This window comes from Schistocerca cancellata, chromosome 2, assembly GCF_023864275.1.
Source record: "Schistocerca cancellata isolate TAMUIC-IGC-003103 chromosome 2, iqSchCanc2.1, whole genome shotgun sequence".
In the NCBI taxonomy this organism is placed as follows: Eukaryota; Metazoa; Arthropoda; class Insecta; order Orthoptera; family Acrididae; genus Schistocerca; species Schistocerca cancellata.
Window position 1 is genome coordinate 589390135 of NC_064627.1, and position 21690 is coordinate 589411824.

Consider the following 21690-nt stretch of genomic DNA (forward strand, 5'->3'; position numbering starts at 1 on the left):
GGCACCACACGGCAATCAGATTTTTGTAATTTTTTGTATTTATGGTACGTGAAGCTCAGAACTCAAATATACCTCTGCCAAAGCAGTTCGATGCAACATTAAAAAATACTTAAGAAAATAGACTTCAAAGTTTTCTGACAATTTAAAGCAAGGTTGATTTTCCTCGACATTTCTTATAGCTGTGGGGTAAAATGCTCGCCTACCATGTGTGTGTCTCATGTTTGATTCCCAGTCTTGTCACGTCTTCCATGAATATTTCTCTGAAACACAAAATACATAAGGATGAAAAAGAATATAATTTGTTACTAGCACCTGAGAAGCAGTCATATTGTTGGCTTGGCCATTGTACAGCCTTGTCACATACCGTGAGTCAGGATATGGGTTTATGCGCAGCAAGACAAGTGTCCTCACAGACAGCGTGACAGTGTCTCTCTCACCACAGACTGTCAGTACAGTGACCATTATAGTGGCCTCACATTACACATCAGCAGAGAAAGTGGTACACCAAATGAAAATTACTCACAGGAGTGCCAACTTGTCTGTCCATATGAGTTCAGGTCCTCTATACTGCACTACAATAGATTTATCCACCTGCATGAGCTCGGAGGAGAATTAGCATTGCCAGTTTCCATTCGACCTCGTCATCAGCACTATCATATGAACGCAACATTGCTTGATGGTATGGTGTGCCTTTGGGTACACATTTCTGACATATCAAAGCCAGTAGCTGTGCCCTGTTGTGTTCTTCATGATGTGTGTTAACAAGGTTTTGCAAAACTTGATGTTGTCCATGCTGTCCTGACCTACCAGGATACAGTGGACCATCACATTCTCAAGTCTTTCAACCATTAAAAAATCTGGTCATGCCTTGTCAGGACACTGACACATCACCTCTCGCAGGCTAGCTTGAGTGCCGGCCCCTCCAATTGCCGAGCACTAACGTAGAGTTGAAGCCCTGTGAAATGATGTACATGTTATATCATCCAAGCTCAGCACAACTCAATGCCCAGATGGGTTGGAGTAAGAGATAGCAGCTTTATGTACTAAATTTCACTCCTTTTATACCCACAAGTCATGTACAGATGAATCATTTATTCATTCTACTTTATAGTATGTGCACAATAAGTAAAATTTCGTTGTAGCATTGTCGAAAACCAGGACTGCCCTGTATTGTCCATAGGTTGCTTAACTGGCTCACTGTGATGCCCATAGTAACCACTGCTTAATTCTATCGGCCTCCAAGCTGACTGCTTGCTCTCTATGAGTGATACCTTTTATAACACCTCTATAATCTTAATAGGTATAATTTTTTCCAGAATGTTGGCAATCTTGCTTACTGCAGGGTGTGAGCTTCTTATTATCGCCTCATTACATACATTTCTGTTTATTACTCACAGGTACACATCCAGCGACTCACTCTGTTTGATTAGTTACTGTAGGTGATAAAGAACTGCTAGTACTAAGAGGTATATAAGTATGGTTGTTGTTATACGGCATGTTGCTGTCACCAGAGGTTGGATTACTCCATACACAGATGCAGTCAATCTCATAAATTTTATATTCCCTGCTCTATTGCCGGACAACAAAACTACTGCACTATCATAATTAGTGTTATACTGTATAGTAAAATTAATAAAATTTTTAAAATCTCATCCCTCTACAAATAAATTGTTTTCCACTCTAATAATTTGCCTGGAATTATTCTAAGTGTATTCAGTAGCCGTCTTCTTCCTTCTCAGCTGTTGTGAAGCACTTGTAACACTATTCTACTACAATGGTAAATAAATATATAATTCTCCATATTTTAAATCCAAAACTAAATTTGCTAAAGCCCAGATATGTCTTGGAGGTTACACCAGGGCCAGAATTAACAAACATTTTGGAACATACTGTTTACTGAGTTTTAGCAAAATGTTTTTCCTATGCCAGATATTAATGACTTACGTCATAAGTAATCCTGCTACAACATACAAATCACTTACATGTCAGTAAAGCTATCTTCATCTCAAAGATTGGTTTAATTAGCACTGTGCTTTTGTTAGACATGATCCTAGTGTGAGATATGCCATTGCCTTCATTGCATCTTGAACTGATTTACCCAAGCAGTTACAGGGGGACCAAGGGTGAAACTTGATATTCTTCACATTAACAAATCATTGCTTGATGTAAAAGAAGCTACAAGTTACAGAAAATTTTATGAGACTGATGGAGTATTGAACCCTGGACCTTTGGAGTGCTAATCTGACAATCAGTCACTAGTCACACCAAATGATTGAGGAAGCCCTGCAAATCTCAGCATGTCCCAGAGGGGCCTTCCTTGTCTAGTTGGGCAACAAATTGATTCCATGCACCGCACCACACATCACTGGATGTTCCTGCCTCCTTGTTTCTGTAACATTTATTGAAACTATCTTTCTACCTCACTGTCACATATGTATAAGTTCTACTGAAAATACTTTACTTCTCCAACCTCTTATTCACACTTTCACATTTTTTAGCTGTTTTGTTCACTCTTGCATTATGTTGCATCTGATCTATACCTTAATGGTCAGAAGATTTCTACCTCAGGGGCCATTAAGCTGGCAAGCTTCACATTCCCACCATTACATATTCTTTTTCAAGGTTTCATTGGTATAACACTTGTTCTCCAAAAAGTGTTGTGTATCCTTCCCCTACTCCTTCATCTTGTACAAAATTCATTCTGTTTTTGCTACTCAGTTTCTGTGAAAATTGATCACAGGAATGTAATGTATCTTTCAGATTAACCACACTTATTTATTAAATTATTTGCAGCTCAGTACTAACCTTCAGAGGTCCCATACTCCTTTGACTCCTTTGTTGGGATCTTCAAATGGTAGCTCATTTGCTTATTTAAAAATGTAATCTGTTCTGCCACTCATCTCAACAATCATAGTTATATATTATTGATTTCAATTCCTTACACAGTTATCTGCTATCACAATAATTTGTTTTAGTGGAACAAAAACAAAAGATGACTGATCTCAACAGGAGTGTATATACATTGACAATACCAACTTCAATGTCTTTTACACCCAGAATGATCAAATAACCAGAATTTTCCACAAAATACATTAACACTCTGGTGATCTCCTCTTCCAATGGCACTAAATTGTGCTCTTTCTTTTAGCAACCAAATTTTGTACTCTGCTGTTTTTGGTTCCATGTTAACAACTGCTAGACTGCATTGAATACATGCTTGCAACATTGTATGTTTCTAACATGATGAGTCTGGGGCAATCTATAATGTGTGATAACTGAAGAAAACTTTACAAGCCAAGGTTGCTAAAAAAACATTTTTATTGTATGACTGGTTTCAACAGACCAATGCTGTTGTCATCAGTTCATATGCTTTTGAATTTTTAGCATCCTTCAGTGTTAAAAGTCCCGTAACATTGCTTAAGTACACACAGCTACTATGAAGATCGCTACACATCAGCATTTCAAATGTAGAAGTATTATGTACAAACACAAAATTAACTACATTGTGCTGGTTGCAATTGTTTATGTTCACTACTAGCTGGTAACTGACAGAGAAGGCAATGCAAACTGCACTATGTAATTAGTTTTATATTTCTATATAATATTTTTACATTTTGACATGCTGATGTTTAGTGAAATTCTTGGTAGTGGCATGTACATACACATTTTTAAGCAACTTGTAACACTGATGGATAATGTGTTCTAACAATTCAAAAATATAAGAGCCAATGACGATAACATAGCACTGTTGAAACTGGTCATACAGTAAAATGCTTTTTACTGATCTTGACTTGGGAAGTTTTCTTCAGTTACCATAAACTGCTTTGGCTGCATATCATTGACATTGCAGAATGCTTGAACTGTATACTAGTAACATGTTTTAGTGAAATGTGAAAACTTCTTTCCGAGCAAATTCTGGGTGTTAAACTTCGTCAACAGTAATGGAGAAAAAAACTAGTTTGTACATCTTCTCTGTTTTTGTTTTAAGCTTGGTTTCACTATACAACCTGATAGTTGAGAGCATCACTTGCAAGGCTACCATTAATTTTCTTTTGATGATTTGACAACTTATTTTGGTAAGTATTTTGACCCTCATTGTTCTACCTCTATCATAGTGTTAGGCTTTCTCAATGTGTTTCATTGCAGAGTGGCTTGAAAGCAAGACTGAGATTTTTTTAAAAGTATGTGTGTATCTGTCACCACTTGTCATGAGGGAGTTTTTATAGTGGGCCCATGACTAAGAATACTGAGCCACTGATCAGAGGGTGAAAATTTCATTCTTGATTTAGTTAATTGACAACAAATGTTTTAGTTTTGTGAGAAGTTAGAACATTTTAATCAAACATCTGTGAAAGGTATTCCTTCTGATTAGGCAGTTTCTGTTTGCAGTGCAGTTTATATCCTTCTTTGAAAGTGAAGATGTGATTCTGCAGTTGACACAGTTGGTAGTGGTTTTATCCCTTAACACAACATTCTATCATATAGGTCATGTGTTGTGGATGCAGAGCTTCAACAACAAATAAATCAGTGTGTGAAATCGCCAGTTCAGCTTCCCGATAAGAAAGTCAGCAAGCATGGTTGTAGAAGGTTTTTGTGCTGCGTCATCCTCTGCAAATCCATGATACAGCTTTGTGGGAGGAAAATCATACACTTCTAGTTTAGCTCATGGACATTATCATTTAGGGCATCATTTACTGTTCTATATGCTTTATTAAACAATAGGCTTTTCTTCAATCCTAACCCTATATGCTTTGTTTATACTTTCATGAAATCTCTCCATATTGAAATTGTATGTCCTATTCCAAAGTAATGTTTCTGTTCCAAGCATTTCAAACATGCTCAGAGACTGAACAGAAATTATTTATGTGGCAGTTGTTTTCATGATTTATCTATTCTATCTTCCTGACCTGCACTTTGGTTACGTTTCAGGGTATATGATGCTTTTGGGTTGTTTTTCTTGTGTGTTTGCTGCCCCATGTGTTAATATAGTGTGTACGGTTGCAAATTTTACTATTATGGATGCACTCCAGTTACAAAGCTGATATGTCATTTCCTACAAGACTATTGCCATGTTTATTTTAGTTATGATCAGAAGTAAAAAAAAAAATATTGTGGGCTGGTAGTATATTAGATTATACTATTTAATTATTATTTTGCAGGCTACACTGTTCAGAGTATTTCAGTGTAAGAAATCATCAATTGTATCATCCCTGAGAGAACTGGGAAGTGAACCTTCTGAAGATTTTGAAAGGAAAGTTGTGTGTGACAATGATGATGAATTCAAACTTTCTGAAGAAAACATGAGGAAACTGGATGTAAGTAGGTGAATGAAGCAGATACAAAACCCATAGCTTTGTTTCTTACAGAAGTAAAAAATTTAATTTTTAAGCAGTAGTAACCCCTGAATATATCTTTTTTTTCAGAAGTTTGTTAAAAAAAGCACTTTTTTAACTAATGAAAAGTCCTTTAATGAAATAATTACATATAGACATATGAAGAGAGCTCTTAAAACTCAGTAAGTTACAAATTTTTGGAAATCGTCATGAATAAATTCCTAGCTATATTCATGCACTTGAATTTGAATAAAGTGTCCTGAAACTGTCCTTATATATATATATATATATATATATATATATATATATATATATATATATATATATGGTTATAATAGAAGGAAACAATCCATGAAGGAAAAATATACCTAAAAACAAAGATGATGTGACTTACCAAATGAAAGTGCTGGCAGGTCGACAGACACACAAACGAACACAAACATACACACAAAATTCAAGCTTTCGCAACAAACTGTTGCCTCATCAGGAAAGAGGGAAGGAGAGGGAAAGACGAAAGGATGTGGGTTTTAAGGGAGAGGGTAAGGAGTCATTCCAGTCCCGGGAGCGGAAAGACTTATCTTATGGGGAAAAAAGGACGGGTATACACTCGCACACACACACATATACAGACACAAGCAGACATATTTTCTGCTTGTGTCTGTATATGTGTGGATGGATATGTGTGTGTGTGCGAGTGTATACCCGTCCTTTTTTCCCCATAAGATAAGTCTTTCCGCTCCCGGGACTGGAATGACTCCTTACCCTCTCCCTTAAAACCCACATCCTTTCGTCTTTCCCTCTCCTTCCCTCTTTCCTGATGAGGCAACAGTTTGTTGCGAAAGCTTGAATTTTGTGTGTATGTTTGTGTTCGTTTGTGTGTCTGTCGACCTGCCAGCACTTTCATTTGGTAAGTCACATCATCTTTGTTTTTAGGTATATATATATATATATATATATATATATATATATATATATATATATAAAAAGAAAGATGATGAGACTTGCCAAACAAAAGCGCTGGCAGGTCGATAGACACACAAACATGCACACAAAATTCTAGCTTTCACAACCAACGGTTGCCTCGTCAGGAAAGAGGGAAGGAGAAGGAAAGACAAAAGGATATGGGTTTTAAGGGAGAGGGTAAGGAGTCATTCCAATCCCGGGAGCGGAAAGACTTACCTTAGGGGGAAAAAAGGACAGGTATACACTCGCACACACACACACACACACACATATCCATCTGCATATACACAGACGCAAGCAGACATTTGTAAAGGCAAAGAGTTAGGGCAGAGATGTCAGTCGGGACGGAAGTACAGAGGCAAAGATGATGTTGAAAGACAGGTGAGGTATGAGCGGCGGCAGATTGAAATTAGAAATTAGCGGAGATTGAGGCCTGGCGGATAGCGAGAAGAGAGGATATGCTGAAGGGCAAGTTCCCATTTCCGGAGTTCTGACAGGTTGGTGTTAGTGGGAAGTATCCAGATAACCCGGACGGTGTAACACTGTGCCAAGATGTGCTGGCCGTGCACCAAGGCATGTTTAGCCACAGGGTGATCCTCATTACCAACAAATACTGTCTGCCTGTGTCCATTCATGCTAATGGACAGTTTGTTGCTGGTCATTCCCACATAGAACGCTTCACAGTGTAGGCAAGTCAGTTGGTAAATCACGTGGGTGCTTTCACACGTGGCTCTGCCTTTGATCGTGTACACCTTCCGGGTTACAGGACTGGAATAGGTGGTGGTGGGAGGGTGCATGGGACAGGTTTTACACCGGGGGCGGTTACAGGGGTAGGAGTCAGAGGGTAGGGAAGGTGGTTTGGGGATTTCATAGGGATGAACTAAGAGGTTACGAAGGTTAGGTGGACGGCAGAAAGACACTCTTGGTGGAGTGGGGAGGATTTCATGAAGGATGGATCTCATTTCAGGGCAGGATTTGGGGAAGTCGTATCCCTGCTGGAGAGCCACATTCAGAATCTGATCCAGTCCCGGAAAGTATCCTGTCACAAGTGGGGCACTTTTGGGGTTCTTCTGTGGAAGGTTCCGGGTTTGAGGAGATGAGGAAGTGGCTCTGGTTATTTGCTTCTGTACCAGGTCGGTTACGGGATGCAAAAGCTGTTTTCAGGTTGTTGGTGTAATGGTTCAAGGATTCCGGACTGGAGCAGATTCGTTTGCCACGAAGACCTAGGCTGTAGGGAAGGGACCGTTTGATGTGGAATGGGTGGCAGCTGTCATAATGGAGGTACTGTTGCTTGTTGGTGGGTTTGATGTGGACGGACGTGTGAAGCTGGCCATTGGACAGGTGGAGGTCAACGTCAAGGAAAGTGGCATGGGATTTAGAGTAGGACCAGGTGAATCTGATGGAACCAAAGGAGTTGAGGTTGGAGAGGAAATTCTGGAGTTCTTCTTCACTGTGAGTCCAGATCATGAAAATGTCATCAATAAATCTGTACCAAACTTTGGGTTGGCAGGCCTGGGTAACCAAGAAGGCTTTCCCTAAGCGACCCATGAATAGGTTGGCGTACGAGGGGGCCATCCTGGTACCCATGGCTGTTCCCTTTAATTGTTGGTATGTCTGGCCTTCAAAAGTGAAGAAGTTGTGGGTCAGGATGAAGCTGGCTAAGGTAATGAGGAAAGAGGTTTTAGGTAGGGCGGCATGTGATCGGCGTGAAAGGAAGTGCTCCATCGCAGCGAGGCCCTGGACATGTGGAATATTTGTGTATAAGGAAGTGGCATCAATGATTACAAGGATGGTTTCCGGGGGTAACAGACTGGGTAGGGATTCCAGGTGTTCGAGAAAGTGGTTGGTGTCTTTGATGAAGGATGGGAGACTGCATGTAATGGGTTGAAGGTGTTGATCTACGTAGGCAGAGATGCGTTCTGTGGGGGCTTGGTAACCAGCTACAATGGGACGGCCGGGATAATTGGGTTTGTGAATTTTGGGAAGAAGGTAGAAGGTAGGGGTGCGGGGTGTTGGTGGGGTCAGGAGGTTGATGGAGTCAGGTGAAAGGTTTTGTAGAGGGCCTAAGGTTCTGAGGATTCCTTGAAGCTCCGCCTGGACATCAGGAATGGGATTACCATGGCAAACTTTGTAAGTAGTGTTGTCTGAAAGCTGACGCAGTCCCTCAGCCACATACTCCCGACGATCAAGTACCACAGTCGTGGAACCCTTGTCCGCCGGAAGAATGACGATGGATTGGTCAGCCTTCAGATCACGGATAGCCTGGGCTTCAGCAGTGGTGATGTTGGGAGTAGGATTAAGGTTTTTTAAGAAGGATTGAGAGGCAAGGCTGGAAGTCAGAAATTCCTGGAAGGTTAGGAGAGGGTGATTTTGAGGAAGAGGAGGTGGGTCCCGCTGTGACGGAGGACGGAACTGTTCCAGGCATGGTTCTATTTGGATAGTATCTTGGGGAGTTGGATCATTAGGAGTAGGATTAGGATCATTTTTCTTCGTGGCAAAGTGATATTGGGTGTAGGACAGTAAATCTTTGACAGGGGCTGTTTGGTTAAATCTGGGAGTGGGGCTGAAGGTGAGGCCTTTGGATAGGACAGAGGTTTCGGATTGGGAGAGAGGTTTGGAGGAGAGGTTAACTACTGAATTGGGGTGTTGTGGTTCCAGATTGTGTTGATTGGAATTTTGAGGTTTTGGAGGGAGTGGAGCTGGAAGTGGGAGATCGAGTAGATGGGAGAGACTGGGTTTGTGTGCAATGAGAGGAGGTTGAGGTTTGCTGGAAAGGTTGTGAAGGGTGAGTGGGTTGCCTTTCCGGAGGTGGGAAACCAGGAGATTGGATAGTTTTTTAAGGTGGAGGGTGGCATGCTGTTCTAATTTGCGGTTGGCCTGTAGGAGGATGCTCTGAACAACCGGTGTGGATGTGGGAGAGGAAAGATTGAGGACTTTTATTAGGGACAGGAGTTGATGGGTGTGTTGATTGGCTGAGTGGATGTGTAGGTGAAGGATTAGGTGGGTGAGGGCAATGGATTGTTCAGTTTGGAACTGGTATAGGGACTGATGGAAAGAAGGGTTGCAGCCAGAGATGGGAACTTTAAGTGTGAGGCCTTTGGGGGTGATGCCAAATGTCAGACAATCCTGAGAAAATAAAATATGGGAGTGTAATCTGGCTAGGGTGAAGGCATGTTTGCGGAGGGAATGTAAATAAAACTTAATGGGGTCGTTGTGGAGGTGTTGTGAGGGTGACATGGTACTAAAAGGTGGAAAGTGGAACACGAGGCTGAAATGAAAATGAAAATAAATATAAAAATATATGGGGAGAGATAAAGGTAAAACTAGAAAGCAAATGGAGATCAGGTGTGCCACGAAGAAAAATGATCCTAATCCTACTCCTAATGATCCAACTCCCCAAGATACTATCCAAATTGAACCATGCCTGGAACAGTTCCGTCCTCCGTCACAGCGGGACCCACCTCCTCTTCCGCAAAATCACCCTCTCCTAACCTTCCAGGAATTTCTGACTTCCAGCCTTGCCTCTCAATCCTTCTTAAAAAACCTTAATCCTACTCCCAACATCACCACTGCTGAAGCCCAGGCTATCCGTGATCTGAAGGCTGATCAATCCATCGTCATTCTTCCGGCGGACAAGGGTTCCACGACTGTGGTACTTGATCGTCGGGAGTATGTGGCTGAGGGACTGCGTCAGCTTTCAGACAACACTACTTACAAAGTTTGCCATGGTAATCCCATTCCTGATGTCCAGGCGGAGCTTCAAGGAATCCTCAGAACCTTAGGCCCCCTACAAAACCTTTCACCTGACTCCATCAACCTCCTGACCCCACCAACACCCCGCACCCCTACCTTCTACCTTCTTCCCAAAATTCACAAACCCAATTATCCCGGCCGTCCCATTGTAGCTGGTTACCAAGCCCCCACAGAACGCATCTCTGCCTACGTAGATCAACACCTTCAACCCATTACATGCAGTCTCCCATCCTTCATCAAAGACACCAACCACTTTCTCGAACGCCTGGAATCCCTACCCAGTCTGTTACCCCCAGAAACCATCCTTGTAACCATTGATGCCACTTCCTTATACACAAATATTCCGCATGTCCAGGGCCTCGCTGCGATGGAGCACTTCCTTTCACGCCGATCACCTGCCGCCCTACCTAAAACCTCTTTCCTCATTACCTTAGCCAGCTTCATCCTGACCCACAACTTCTTCACTTTTGAAGGCCAGGCATACCAACAATTAAAGGGAACAGCCATGGGTACCAGGATGGCCCCCTCGTACGCCAACCTATTCATGGGTCGCTTAGAGGAAGCCTTCTTGGTTACCCAGGCCTGCCAACCCAAAGTTTGGTACAGATTTATTGATGACATTTTCATGATCTGGACTCACAGTGAAGAAGAACTCCAGAATTTCCTCTCCAACCTCAACTCCTTTGGTTCCATCAGATTCACCTGGTCCTACTCTAAATCCCATGCCACTTTCCTTGACGTTGACCTCCACCTGTCCAATGGCCAGCTTCACACGTCCGTCCACATCAAACCCACCAACAAGCAACAGTACCTCCATTATGACAACTGCCACCCATTCCACATCAAACGGTCCCTTCCCTACAGCCTAGGTCTTCGTGGCAAACGAATCTGCTCCAGTCTGGAATCCTTGAACCATTACACCAACAACCTGAAAACAGCTTTTGCATCCCGTAACTACCCTCCCGACCTGGTACAGAAGCAAATAACCAGAGCCACTTCCTCATCTCCTCAAACCCGGAACCTTCCACAGAAGAACCCCAAAAGTGCCCCACTTGTGACAGGATACTTTCCGGGACTGGATCAGATTCTGAATGTGGCTCTCCAGCAGGGATACGACTTCCTCAAATCCTGCCCTGAAATGAGATCCATCCTTCATGAAATCCTCCCCACTCCACCAAGAGTGTCTTTCTGCCGTCCACCTAACCTTCGTAACCTCTTAGTTCATCCCTATGAAATCCCCAAACCACCTTCCCTACCCTCTGGCTCCTACCCTTGTAACTGCCCCCGGTGTAAAACCTGTCCCATGCACCCTCCCACCACCACCTACTCCAGTCCTGTAACCCAGAAGGTGTACACAATCAAAGGCAGAGCCACGTGTGAAAGCACCCACGTGATCTACCAACTGACCTGCCTACACTGTGATGAATTCTATGTGGGAATGACCAGCAACAAACTGTCCATTCGCATGAATGGACACAGGCAGACAGTGTTTGTTGGTAATGAGGATCACCCTGTGGCTAAACATGCCTTGGTGCACGGCCAGCGCATCTTGTCGCAGTGTTACACCGTCCGGGTTATCTGGATACTTCCCACTAACTCCAACCTAACCGAACTCCGGAGATGGGAACTTTCTCTTCAATATATCCTCTCTTGCCGTTATCCACCAGGCCTCAATCTCCACTAATTTCAAGTTGCCGCCACTCGTACCTCACCTGTCATTCAACAACATCTTTGCCTCTGCACTTCTGCCTCGACTGACATCTCTGCCCAAACTCTTTGTCTTAAAATATGTCTGCTTGTGTCTGTATATGTGTGGATGGATATGTGTGTGCGTGTGTGAGAGTATATACCCGTCCTTTTTTCCCCCTAAGGTAAGTCTTTCCGCTCCCGGGACTGGAATGACTCCTTACCCTCTCCCTTAAAACCCACATCCTTTCGTCTTTCCCTCTCCTTCCCTCTTTCCTGATGAGGCAACAGTTTGTTGCGAAAGCTTGAATTTTGTGTGTATGTTTGTGTTCGTTTGTGTGTCTGTCGACCTGCCAGCACTTTCATTTGGTAAGTCACATCATCTTTGTTCTTAGGTATATTTTTCCTATGTGGAATGTTTCCTTCTATTTTTGTATATATATATATATATATGGGAAAAATATATTTAAAAAGAAAGATGATGAGACTTACCAAACAAAAGCGCTGGCAGGTCGATAGACACACAAACATACACACAAAAATCTAGCTTTCGCAACCAACGGTTGCCTCATCAGGAAAGAGGGAAGGGGAAGGAGAAGGAAAGTCATTATTTCCCTTCTTTCCTTCTCCTTCCCTCTTTCCTGACGAGGCAACCGTTGGTTGCGAAAGCTAGATTTTTGTGTGTATGTTTGTGTTTGTTTGTGTGTCTATCGACCTGCCAGCGCTTTTGTTTGGTAAGTCTCATCATCTTTCTTTTTAAATATATATATGGCTATAATAGAGGGAAACATTCCACGTAGGAAAAATATATCTAAAAACAAAGAAGATGTGACTTACCAAATGAAAGTGCTGGCAGGTTGACAGACACACAAACATACACACAAAATTCAAGCTTTCGCAACAAACTGTTGCCTCATCAGGAAAGAGGGAAGGAGAGGGAAAGACGAAAGGATGTGGGTTTTAAGGGAGAGGGTAAGGAGTCATTCCAGTCCCGGGAGCGGAAACACTTACCTTAGGGGGAAAAAAGGACGGGTATACACTCGCGCGCGCGCTCACACACACACACACACACACACACACACATATCCATCCACACATAAAATCCACTGTTTCTAGTTCAATTACAGCTGCTTTCACGTATTAAACAACCATTTCGGCTAGTTCTAATAACTTTCACTTTGTTTCCACTTCCGTTTTTCGCACATCACTGATCATTTTAGTCGCTCCCCACAGGTTTTAACGTCATTATTTCTTCGCCGGACAATTGTTAGCCACATTTTTGTAATCTTTCACAACACCACTCCTTTTAATACGTTTTTTCGAAATTTTCCCGAATTTCTCTGTCCTTTAACGTGATTTAGCGGCAACACAACCACCTAACCTTTCTGCACATAGCTGTCTACCAACCCATGTTCACCACAGGATCAACTTAACCAACACAGTATATGTGTGGATGGATATGTGTGTGTGTGCGAGTGTATACCCGTCCTTTTTTCCCCCTAAGGTAAGTCTTTCCGCTCCCGGGACTGGGATGACTCCTTACCCTCTCCCTTAAAACCCACATCCTTTCGTCTTTCCCTCTCCTTCCCTCTTTCCTGATGAGGCAACAGTTTGTTGCGAAAGCTTGAACTTTGTGTGTATGTTTGTGTTCGTTTGTGTGTCTGTCGACCTGCCAGCACTTTCATTTTGTAAGTCACATCATCTTTGTTTTTAGGTATATTTTTCCTTCGTGGAATGTTTCCTTCTATTATAACCATATATATATATATCTCTCTCTGTGTGTGTGTGTGTGTGTGTGTGTGTGTGTGTGTGTGTGTGTGTGTGTAGATATTAAGTCAGACCATGAATGTCACAGGTAATGTAAATGTTAATAGCTGTGTGATGAGCACCAAAGCAGGGAATACTGTAGAGGATGACATCACAGTCATTACAACGATACTTCAATTCCCTTCTTTCCTTTTCCCCACCATTGTCCTGAACACAACTGCTTATTACCCAAGTTCTTGTCATAAGTTGTTTCACAGTAAAATTGACGGAAAATTCTAGCCAATCAGTTACCTGGGTCTGGCTGTTGCTTTCATTTCAGCATTGTGAATTGTTGTCTAGATAGACATCTGTTTGGTCCTCCCATTTAATTGCTTTCATTTCCTATAATGAAAATGATAGAGGCATATCTCTTCCGCATGAACGCACAATTCCATGCCTCCAGTCCGCCGCTCGTGGTCTCGCGGCAGCGTTCTCGCTTCCCGAGCACGGGGTCCCGGGTTCGATTCCCGGCGGGGTCAGGGATTTTCACCTGCCTCGAGATGACTGGGTGTTTGTGTTGTCCTCATCATTTCATCATCATCCAGGAAAGTGGCGAAATTGGACTGAGCAATGATTGGGTAATTGTACGGGCGCTGATAACCACGCCGTTGAGCGCCCCACAAACCAAACATCATCATCATCAATTCCATGCCTACACGTTCTCTATGCAGCGAGTGAGTCAGTGAGTTGAGGTGATGGGTAGTAATTACCATCTGTAAGGCAATAGCCTTTATTCATAAATCATTTTGTCAAGATCATTACAGTCTGAGTAGCCGTGGCGTATCATGATACATTTCAGTCCTTTACTTATGTATATAATGAGAGACCACACACACCGACTTTGTCTCACATAACATGAACATCAACTCTCATCTGTCATCATACTTCTTCAGGGCATGTACTAACTTCAGGATTTGTGGCTGAGGTGTTCAACTATAGGCCAAATTTTCATTTAATTTCAGCTGCGGATGGTTCATAGGGATGTGTGCCAAATTTTCGGAAAATTGGGGGCACTTTCTCATTACCAGAAGTCATGAAAAAGTCTACACCTGTTGAGATATTGGTGTAATGAGCATCAGTATTTTGTGCAACACAGTTAGTAGATTACTAAGGGAAGTAATATAAAGAATAATACAAATACTCATTCAAATCGTATTTATGATTTTATCTTGTGATTATATGAGGGTCCTACAGAATGTAAAGAAATTTATTTTCAAAGTTACAGTACCCTACTTTATTTTTCAGTGTAGTCTCTATAACTATCAAGACACTTACTGCAACATAGGACCAATTTTTAATTTCTAATTTTGCAATTTTTAATTTCTAATTTTGTATTCTACCGACAAATATTTGAGGTAGTATGTAATTATTTGAGGTGTTCATACTTAACAAACTGTTTTCCAACCCAAAATTCCTTTAGTTTTGGGAATAAATGAAAATCAATTAGTTCCAAGTCAGGGCTGTAAGAAGGATGTAAAAAAAAGTTTCCACTTAAGATGTTGAAGTTTTTGCTGTGTATGTGCTGACACATGAGACCATGAATTGTCATGAATCAAAAACACCTTTGCTGCCAACGTTCCATGTTGTTCAAGACTTGTTCATTGCGCTATCACCATAAACACTCTTTACATGCAGATAAATTTTGACAGGCCAAACTTTTTTGCATTCAGAAAAGAATGACACTGTATTTCGCATTTGGTGGGATTTTCAGTGGGTGCCACTATTTCGAAAGCTTACATAGCAAATAGGCCCGACTGCTTGACAGCAAAACTCAGCTCGCACTGATATGGGGGAAGGCGCTAACTGGCACGCTAGCAGTCACAGTGGGAGGGGATTGGTGCTAGGTATAGTGTGCAAGCATTCTTTACATTTTGGATCACTCTCATATAATGACTTCTAAAAAGAAACGATTAAACAATGTGTGTATAGGACACTATCACCTGACAGTCAGTCTCTCTTATGGTACAAAAGCTGTCTTTGGTGATAGACAATTAGCCTAGGTGTCTAAAATGATTCTGTGAGTAATTAATCTTTCCTCACATAAACGAGCTGGAAGTCAGTAAAGCTTAACCTGTGGTGGTGACGGGAGAAGTTTCTGTGATGGAAAATCATCCTTATCTTGGGCATCAGATCTGATCTGCCAAATGTCCAGTCTGTAAACTAAGATCGTCTAGGGGGAACAGGCTAGACATTATAGTACTAGTGGCCCCTCTGCCATTGTATTTCTTCCCATTCTACTTCTCATGCATTATTTTCGGATTCGTCTCTGTTTTCAGTGGCAATATTTGTCGCCATTTAGAAAAGACAGCTAACTCGGAAAAAATTGAATTTTTTTGGTTGCTGTCACATAAAAAATAACTAAAAAGATTTTTTTCTCAAATACTGTACATATCTTAATGATAAATTTTATGCTTCACTTTCAGCAACATCACATTCAGCTCAGTAGAACTGAGTACATTTGAACAATAAATTTCTTCAAATATTTGACATTGTGTTAAAAAAGAAACTACTGTTGAATTCACAGAGCAACAGTTATCCGTTGTCTTAAAATAGAATGTTTTTGTATTCTTCTTCAGCGTACGAAGCGTAAAAAAAAAATAAAGGAAAAAAAAAGTGGCCACTTGACAACCTACATTCCCATTAAAATTACTTGATAGTTGATGTCTGTCACTTGCTGCTAATGAGCGGTGGCCACATTGGTGCCAGCTACCGCTCAGTTATAGCTGACATTCAAACACGGCAGGTCACTTCACAAATGCTGTTAACATATAATACGGACCAATTTTGGAAGCGGCTGCCACAAGGTATGATGGAAATGTGACATGCTCTGTTGACAACTGATTTTATGTGACCAATGACTCAACTGCAGCATATGACACATTCTGTAGCTTTGAATTTAAATTTGTGTCTTAATCTAACCACAACCTCATGCTGTGCAGTGCATGCAAGAAAGCAATGGACAGTAGTCAGTGGCAGAACTAAATTCACAGTCGCTTTGTTCACAGTGCCTGAAGCTAACCATTATGAGCTAAAGCGAGAAAAATTTCAGTTTCAGTGCTAAAAAAAAAAAAAAAAACGAAACATTCAGCCAAACACCAGCTGGTAACTGTATTGTGTGGCCATTGTAGATCATTTTTCTCATTACATCAAAATGGTACCAATGCCAGACCAACAGGCAGTCACAAACACACAAGCATTAATTAATAGGTTGTTAATGAAGTTTGGGATGCCAGAGACAATAATTACAGACCAAGGAACAAACTTCATGTCAGGCCCAGTAAAAGAGTTGTGACAAATGTTAAAAGTAGAAGCATTAAGAACTACACCATTTAATCCTGAAGCTAATGCGAGGATGGAACGAGTTCATCGGACAACTGCGAAGATGTTTAATTATTATGTGAATGTGCACCATTTGGATTGGAACACGAATTTATCCTGCATAGTGAGTGCACGTAACCTCAAAGTGCACACTTAACACAGGGTTGTTGCTATTTGAGGTGGAATGTGTAAGAAGATGCATCACCATTCAACCTGATTAAACAGAAAGGAGACAGGAATGTAGAGTTGGACTGATAATTTGCAAGAATTGTGACAGAAATGTGGAAAAAGGCCCACAAAGCAATTACTAAGGCATTGGAGAAGCAAGAAGAGGCAGTAAAGCGAGTAGTAACGTTACCTCAGTACAAAGTGGGTGAAAGGGAGGTGATTCAAGTCCTTATATTCTGAAAAAAAAAATCTGTAAATGGTACCAAGGCTTGTACCAAGTAATTGAAATCACATCACCAGTAAATTAATGTCTAAAGTTGCCAGTGAGGCCAATGATGCACAACTATTCAAGGATGTGGCAGAAGCACATGAGGGTTATTAATGAAGTCAAGGAAGGAGATGAGGAAGAAGCAGGAAGAGGTGGTCTGTGTGCCTAAGGCTCTGTATATGTTGAGGCCGAGGAATTAGTTGATATGTATTGTGTTTTGGATATTCTCATTTTGTTGCTTAGGTTATTGAAGTTATTTCGGATAAGGTTATATATTATGTTAAGGTGGGAATTATCTTTAGTGTGATATAAGACATGCTGTTTGGAGACAACAGGCTTCTGAGAGGAGGTGATTATGATCCCAGTCTGACGGGAGCTAATAATGATTCCTGTTCTCAGGTTGCCATACGGAGAAAGGCAAGAGGAGAAGAATGCTACCTTTGGAAGTGCTGTTCTTTGATCGGGGTGGAGTAGGGCGTTCCAAAATCATCACCTGGATGGAGGAGTTTTATTTTTCAGGCAGCAAGACATAGTATTGTCCAGCCATCAGATGGTCATTGGGTTTAATATTTAATGTATGGGAATTGTGAAACAAAATAAGGAGATTAGAGGTGGTGTTTTCAGGGGTTCAGTAATTAGCAAATAAGTATTAAATGCTTAAGGAGATGTCAAAGGAAGACAAAAAGTTGCTTGGGGCATATGCACAGTTGAAGGAGCAGGTGCAGGAAGTGATAAAAGTTACGCCGCACGAGCCAAGGAGGGTAAAAACATTTTGGATGGATGCAAGAGATAGAATGGATGGATGCAAGAGATAGAATACCTCGGACCATATTTGGGATGCAGATACAAACAACTTGAGCGAATTGATCAGAATTGCGCTTCCGCAGTTTTGATCAACAAGGGGGTTAGTGGAGGCAAATAGAGCAGCCATGGAGTGGCATTCCATACAGATTGTTAACATAGAAAGTGAGTGTTGAACACCACATGCATGCTTCAACAGTTTACTCTGGAAGTTAATAGAATATGCCAGAATTTCGACTTGCATTCTTAACCAGTATTTGGAGTTAGTTCAAGCATGGATGCAAGCGTTATATGCAAGAATAATTCTGGCAAGACTATTGCAGTCTCTGGAGGATACGAGCGTGGTTTGAAAAGTTCTCGGAATCACCATTAGAGGTCAGTGCTAGCGCAATGATTCATTCACGTGATATTCGTTGGACTTTTGCCTGTAAGCATGTGCCACATCAGTGCTCTTGGAAGAGAGCTGTGGCAGTGATGTGGCTCTGTTGTTGTTCCTCCATAGTGATTTGCGAAGATGGAAAAAATTGAGATTTGAGCAGTGATTATGTACTTCGTAAAGAAAGGTATGAAAGCAAAGGACATTCATGTTGATTTCTGGAATACACTGGGGGACTCTGCTGCTTCATATTCAACTGTTGCCAAGTGGACAAATGAATTCAAATGTGATGGAGAGAGCTTAGGTGATGATTCGCGTAGTGGTCAGCCAAGGTGTTGCACTATTCCAGCAATCATTGCAAAAGTGCACAAAATGGTCATGGAGGATCGCTGATTGAAAGTGCGTGTAAAAATTGCTCAAGCTTGCCAGATGTCATCTGAAAGGGTATATCACCTTTTAACTGAAGAATTAGAAATGAAAAAATTATCTGCAAGGTGGATGCCGCGAGTCTTGATGCACGCTCGCACACATGTGCCATTGCCATGGCAAATTTACATGAAATAAGGAATGAATTGTTGCCACAATTGCCTTATTCACCTGATATGGCTCCGTCAGACCTCCATCTCTTCCTAAAACTGAAAATTTTTCTTGGTGGGCGAAGATTCACTTCAAAGAAGAATTGATAGTCAGAATTGACAACTATTTTGCAGGCCTGGGGAAACTCTTTTTCGAGATGGGATCAAAGCACTGGAACATTGTTGGACCAAGTGCATTAATCTACAAGGAGACTACATTGAAAAATAAAAAAAAGTTTCAGTGATGTAAGTACTTTTTTTTCTATTCTGTTCCAAGAACTTTTCAAACCACCTGGGTCAACCACCTGGGTCAGAACTTGTCATTCTACTGCTATGGAGCAACCGTGGGTGCGATAACAGATAGTGCATGGTTGTACGTATCGGTGAGGATTCTGGTAGTGAGCAAGCATCCATGGTTTAAATGTTACTTGTGCACACATCTCCGGCGAAGCTCACAGCAGTTGGGAGATTCGTGTAAATAAGACATGAAGGGGTACAAAATGGGGATTGACACATGATGATGACCAAGGTTGAGCTTCACCAATGTCAGAGGGGGGGGGGGGGGGGACACTGTATGCCTGACTTGCGAGGTCACGGCGGGTGGAAGCACATGCATCATGGTGTTATTAAGGAGTGAAGCAGTGGGATGTCCATGTCCAAAAGTAGTGGTGGAACCAAAGCAGTATTCTCAGAGAGCGGGTATGCATTGCTTGTACTCAATGTATGATGGTGTAGTAGTGGTTGCTAGTAGAGCAGGGAAAGCTCATGGGAGCAAGACATTTGGAATCGTAAGATGGTGGATTCTTGTTCAATGGAGTCTAAGTTTTTACATCGAGAGGCCTATAATTCATTTACCATCCACAGTGACAGGAGTTACTCTATTGAATTTGACGCATCCACAGCTGTATTGACCAGGCAATCTTCTAGAGATGTTGTCCAAGCAAAACTTAGCGTTCCTAAACAACACTTAATAACCAAGCCTGGACTGTTCACTAGGTCAAATGATAGCTGTCCAGAAGCATTGCAGCTGTGCAGAGCAGTTGCTTCATCATGTGGAACAGTAATGGGATGGTAGAAATCGGGTAACCGTGACCTTGAGTGTCACAATTCCTAGCACCATAGTGGCTCTGAATTTGCTCTGTCTTGTTTTTATGTATTTGAGACAATGAGATGTTCTGAAACCTGATGCTGGGATAATATTAATTCCCATAGACTGGGTTCCCCGATAGAGGGTCGAAAAATACTTTTATGAAGCTGAACACAGTAACTGTATCATAGTTAAGAATAGCCAATCTAGTAGTATGTATGTACTTGTTTTACGGATGAAGGATGGAGGTAATTTTGATAGCGAACTGTGCTGAAGCAAGACCCAAGGGGCCAGGTCTTCCCTTGGAGGTGGGCAATGTATTGTTACTACCTAGTCTTATAAAAAAAAAGTGATAAGAAGCAGTGAGAAAGCCGCCGTGAAGTACTGCATTAGTGCTCGAATGCTGGTAGCCACAGTGTGGTGACATGGGGGTAAGAATGACATGCATGCAAGGGGACTGATTGCAAGACAAGGACAGCTGCACTCAGTGGAAAACTGCACTGTGCAGTGGTAATAACCATAGCAGGTGGGTCAGTATCACCACACAAGGGCAAGTCTATTGTTATGGGTGGCGTGACTAGGTGCCAGGATTTAGTGAAACAAATTCACCTTGGAGGGATATAAATATGCGTGAATTTTGTGGCAGAAGCATTCCTTTTGCCAGAGTCTAGCAGCACCACCCTGAAGCCAGAGTCACGCCAGACATCAAGAAGACTGAGCATTGCCAGCAGCTGCCATGGGTTCAAAACAGGACTGAGACAGCACTAGCCATCATCTGACTCCTGCCAAAGGGCAGAGGGTTGAATCCTGTGCAGAGCAGTTTCCTTGTGCTGCCATGGAGAACACATGGGGGGCTTGTCCAGGTATCGCCACTAACAGAAAAGTAGCATACCACTGACGTCATGACCATGGCCTACAGTGACTGCTGGCCATCCTCAGGATGGAGCAAGGCACTTATACAGCATCCTCTCATCAGGGTGGAAGCCACTGCTCCTACGTCAGCACCAGCCGTGGTGAACGAAGTGAGGGGTGTTCCCTTTGAGTTTGTGGATTAGGATACATTGAAATAAAGGATGAGTAAGTTCCCATTATTTGTCATGTTCTTCATGGGGTGGTCCACATACCTATGGTGTTCTGCCTTACTGAGCCACAACAAAGCACTGAGTTAAGCACTCTTTACTGTCAGCAGTGTTTTTGCTGAACTGTCCAGTCCATCAGCAGCACCACTCACACACCAAGTGCAAGTGCATTCTTCAGTTACTCTTCGTTGTCAACTATGTGATACTATCTGTTATTCTGTTGATTGGTGGTTACCAAAGTAAACAGATAAGCCATATGCCTGAGGGGTGCTCTAGCTCTCTGCATTTATCAGTCCTGAAATATAGCTTCATAGAGTTTTTGGCCAGTGTGACAGGAATAATGGTGACCAGCTCATTACCTGTAGAAAAGTAACTTCATTTGAACGCCACACTTCCTCTCTCCACATGAAAACTCTACTCAGCATAGCACAACAGAATCAGTTCTTTTGAAAATAATTTCATTAATATATTAAAATA

At 41.9% G+C, this 21690-nt stretch overlaps 1 protein-coding gene across 2 annotated transcripts in view; it reads left to right on the forward strand.

Moving 5' to 3' along the window:
- LOC126162218 (protein regulator of cytokinesis 1-like) overlaps positions 1–21690 on the forward strand; it is a 237256-nt gene that overhangs the window by 99983 nt on the left and 115583 nt on the right. For both annotated transcript variants that reach the window (XM_049918565.1, XM_049918566.1), the window contains exon 6: positions 5160–5315. In XM_049918565.1, coding sequence (XP_049774522.1) covers positions 5160–5315 — 156 coding nt within the window. The remainder of the gene's footprint in view (positions 1–5159; positions 5316–21690) is intronic.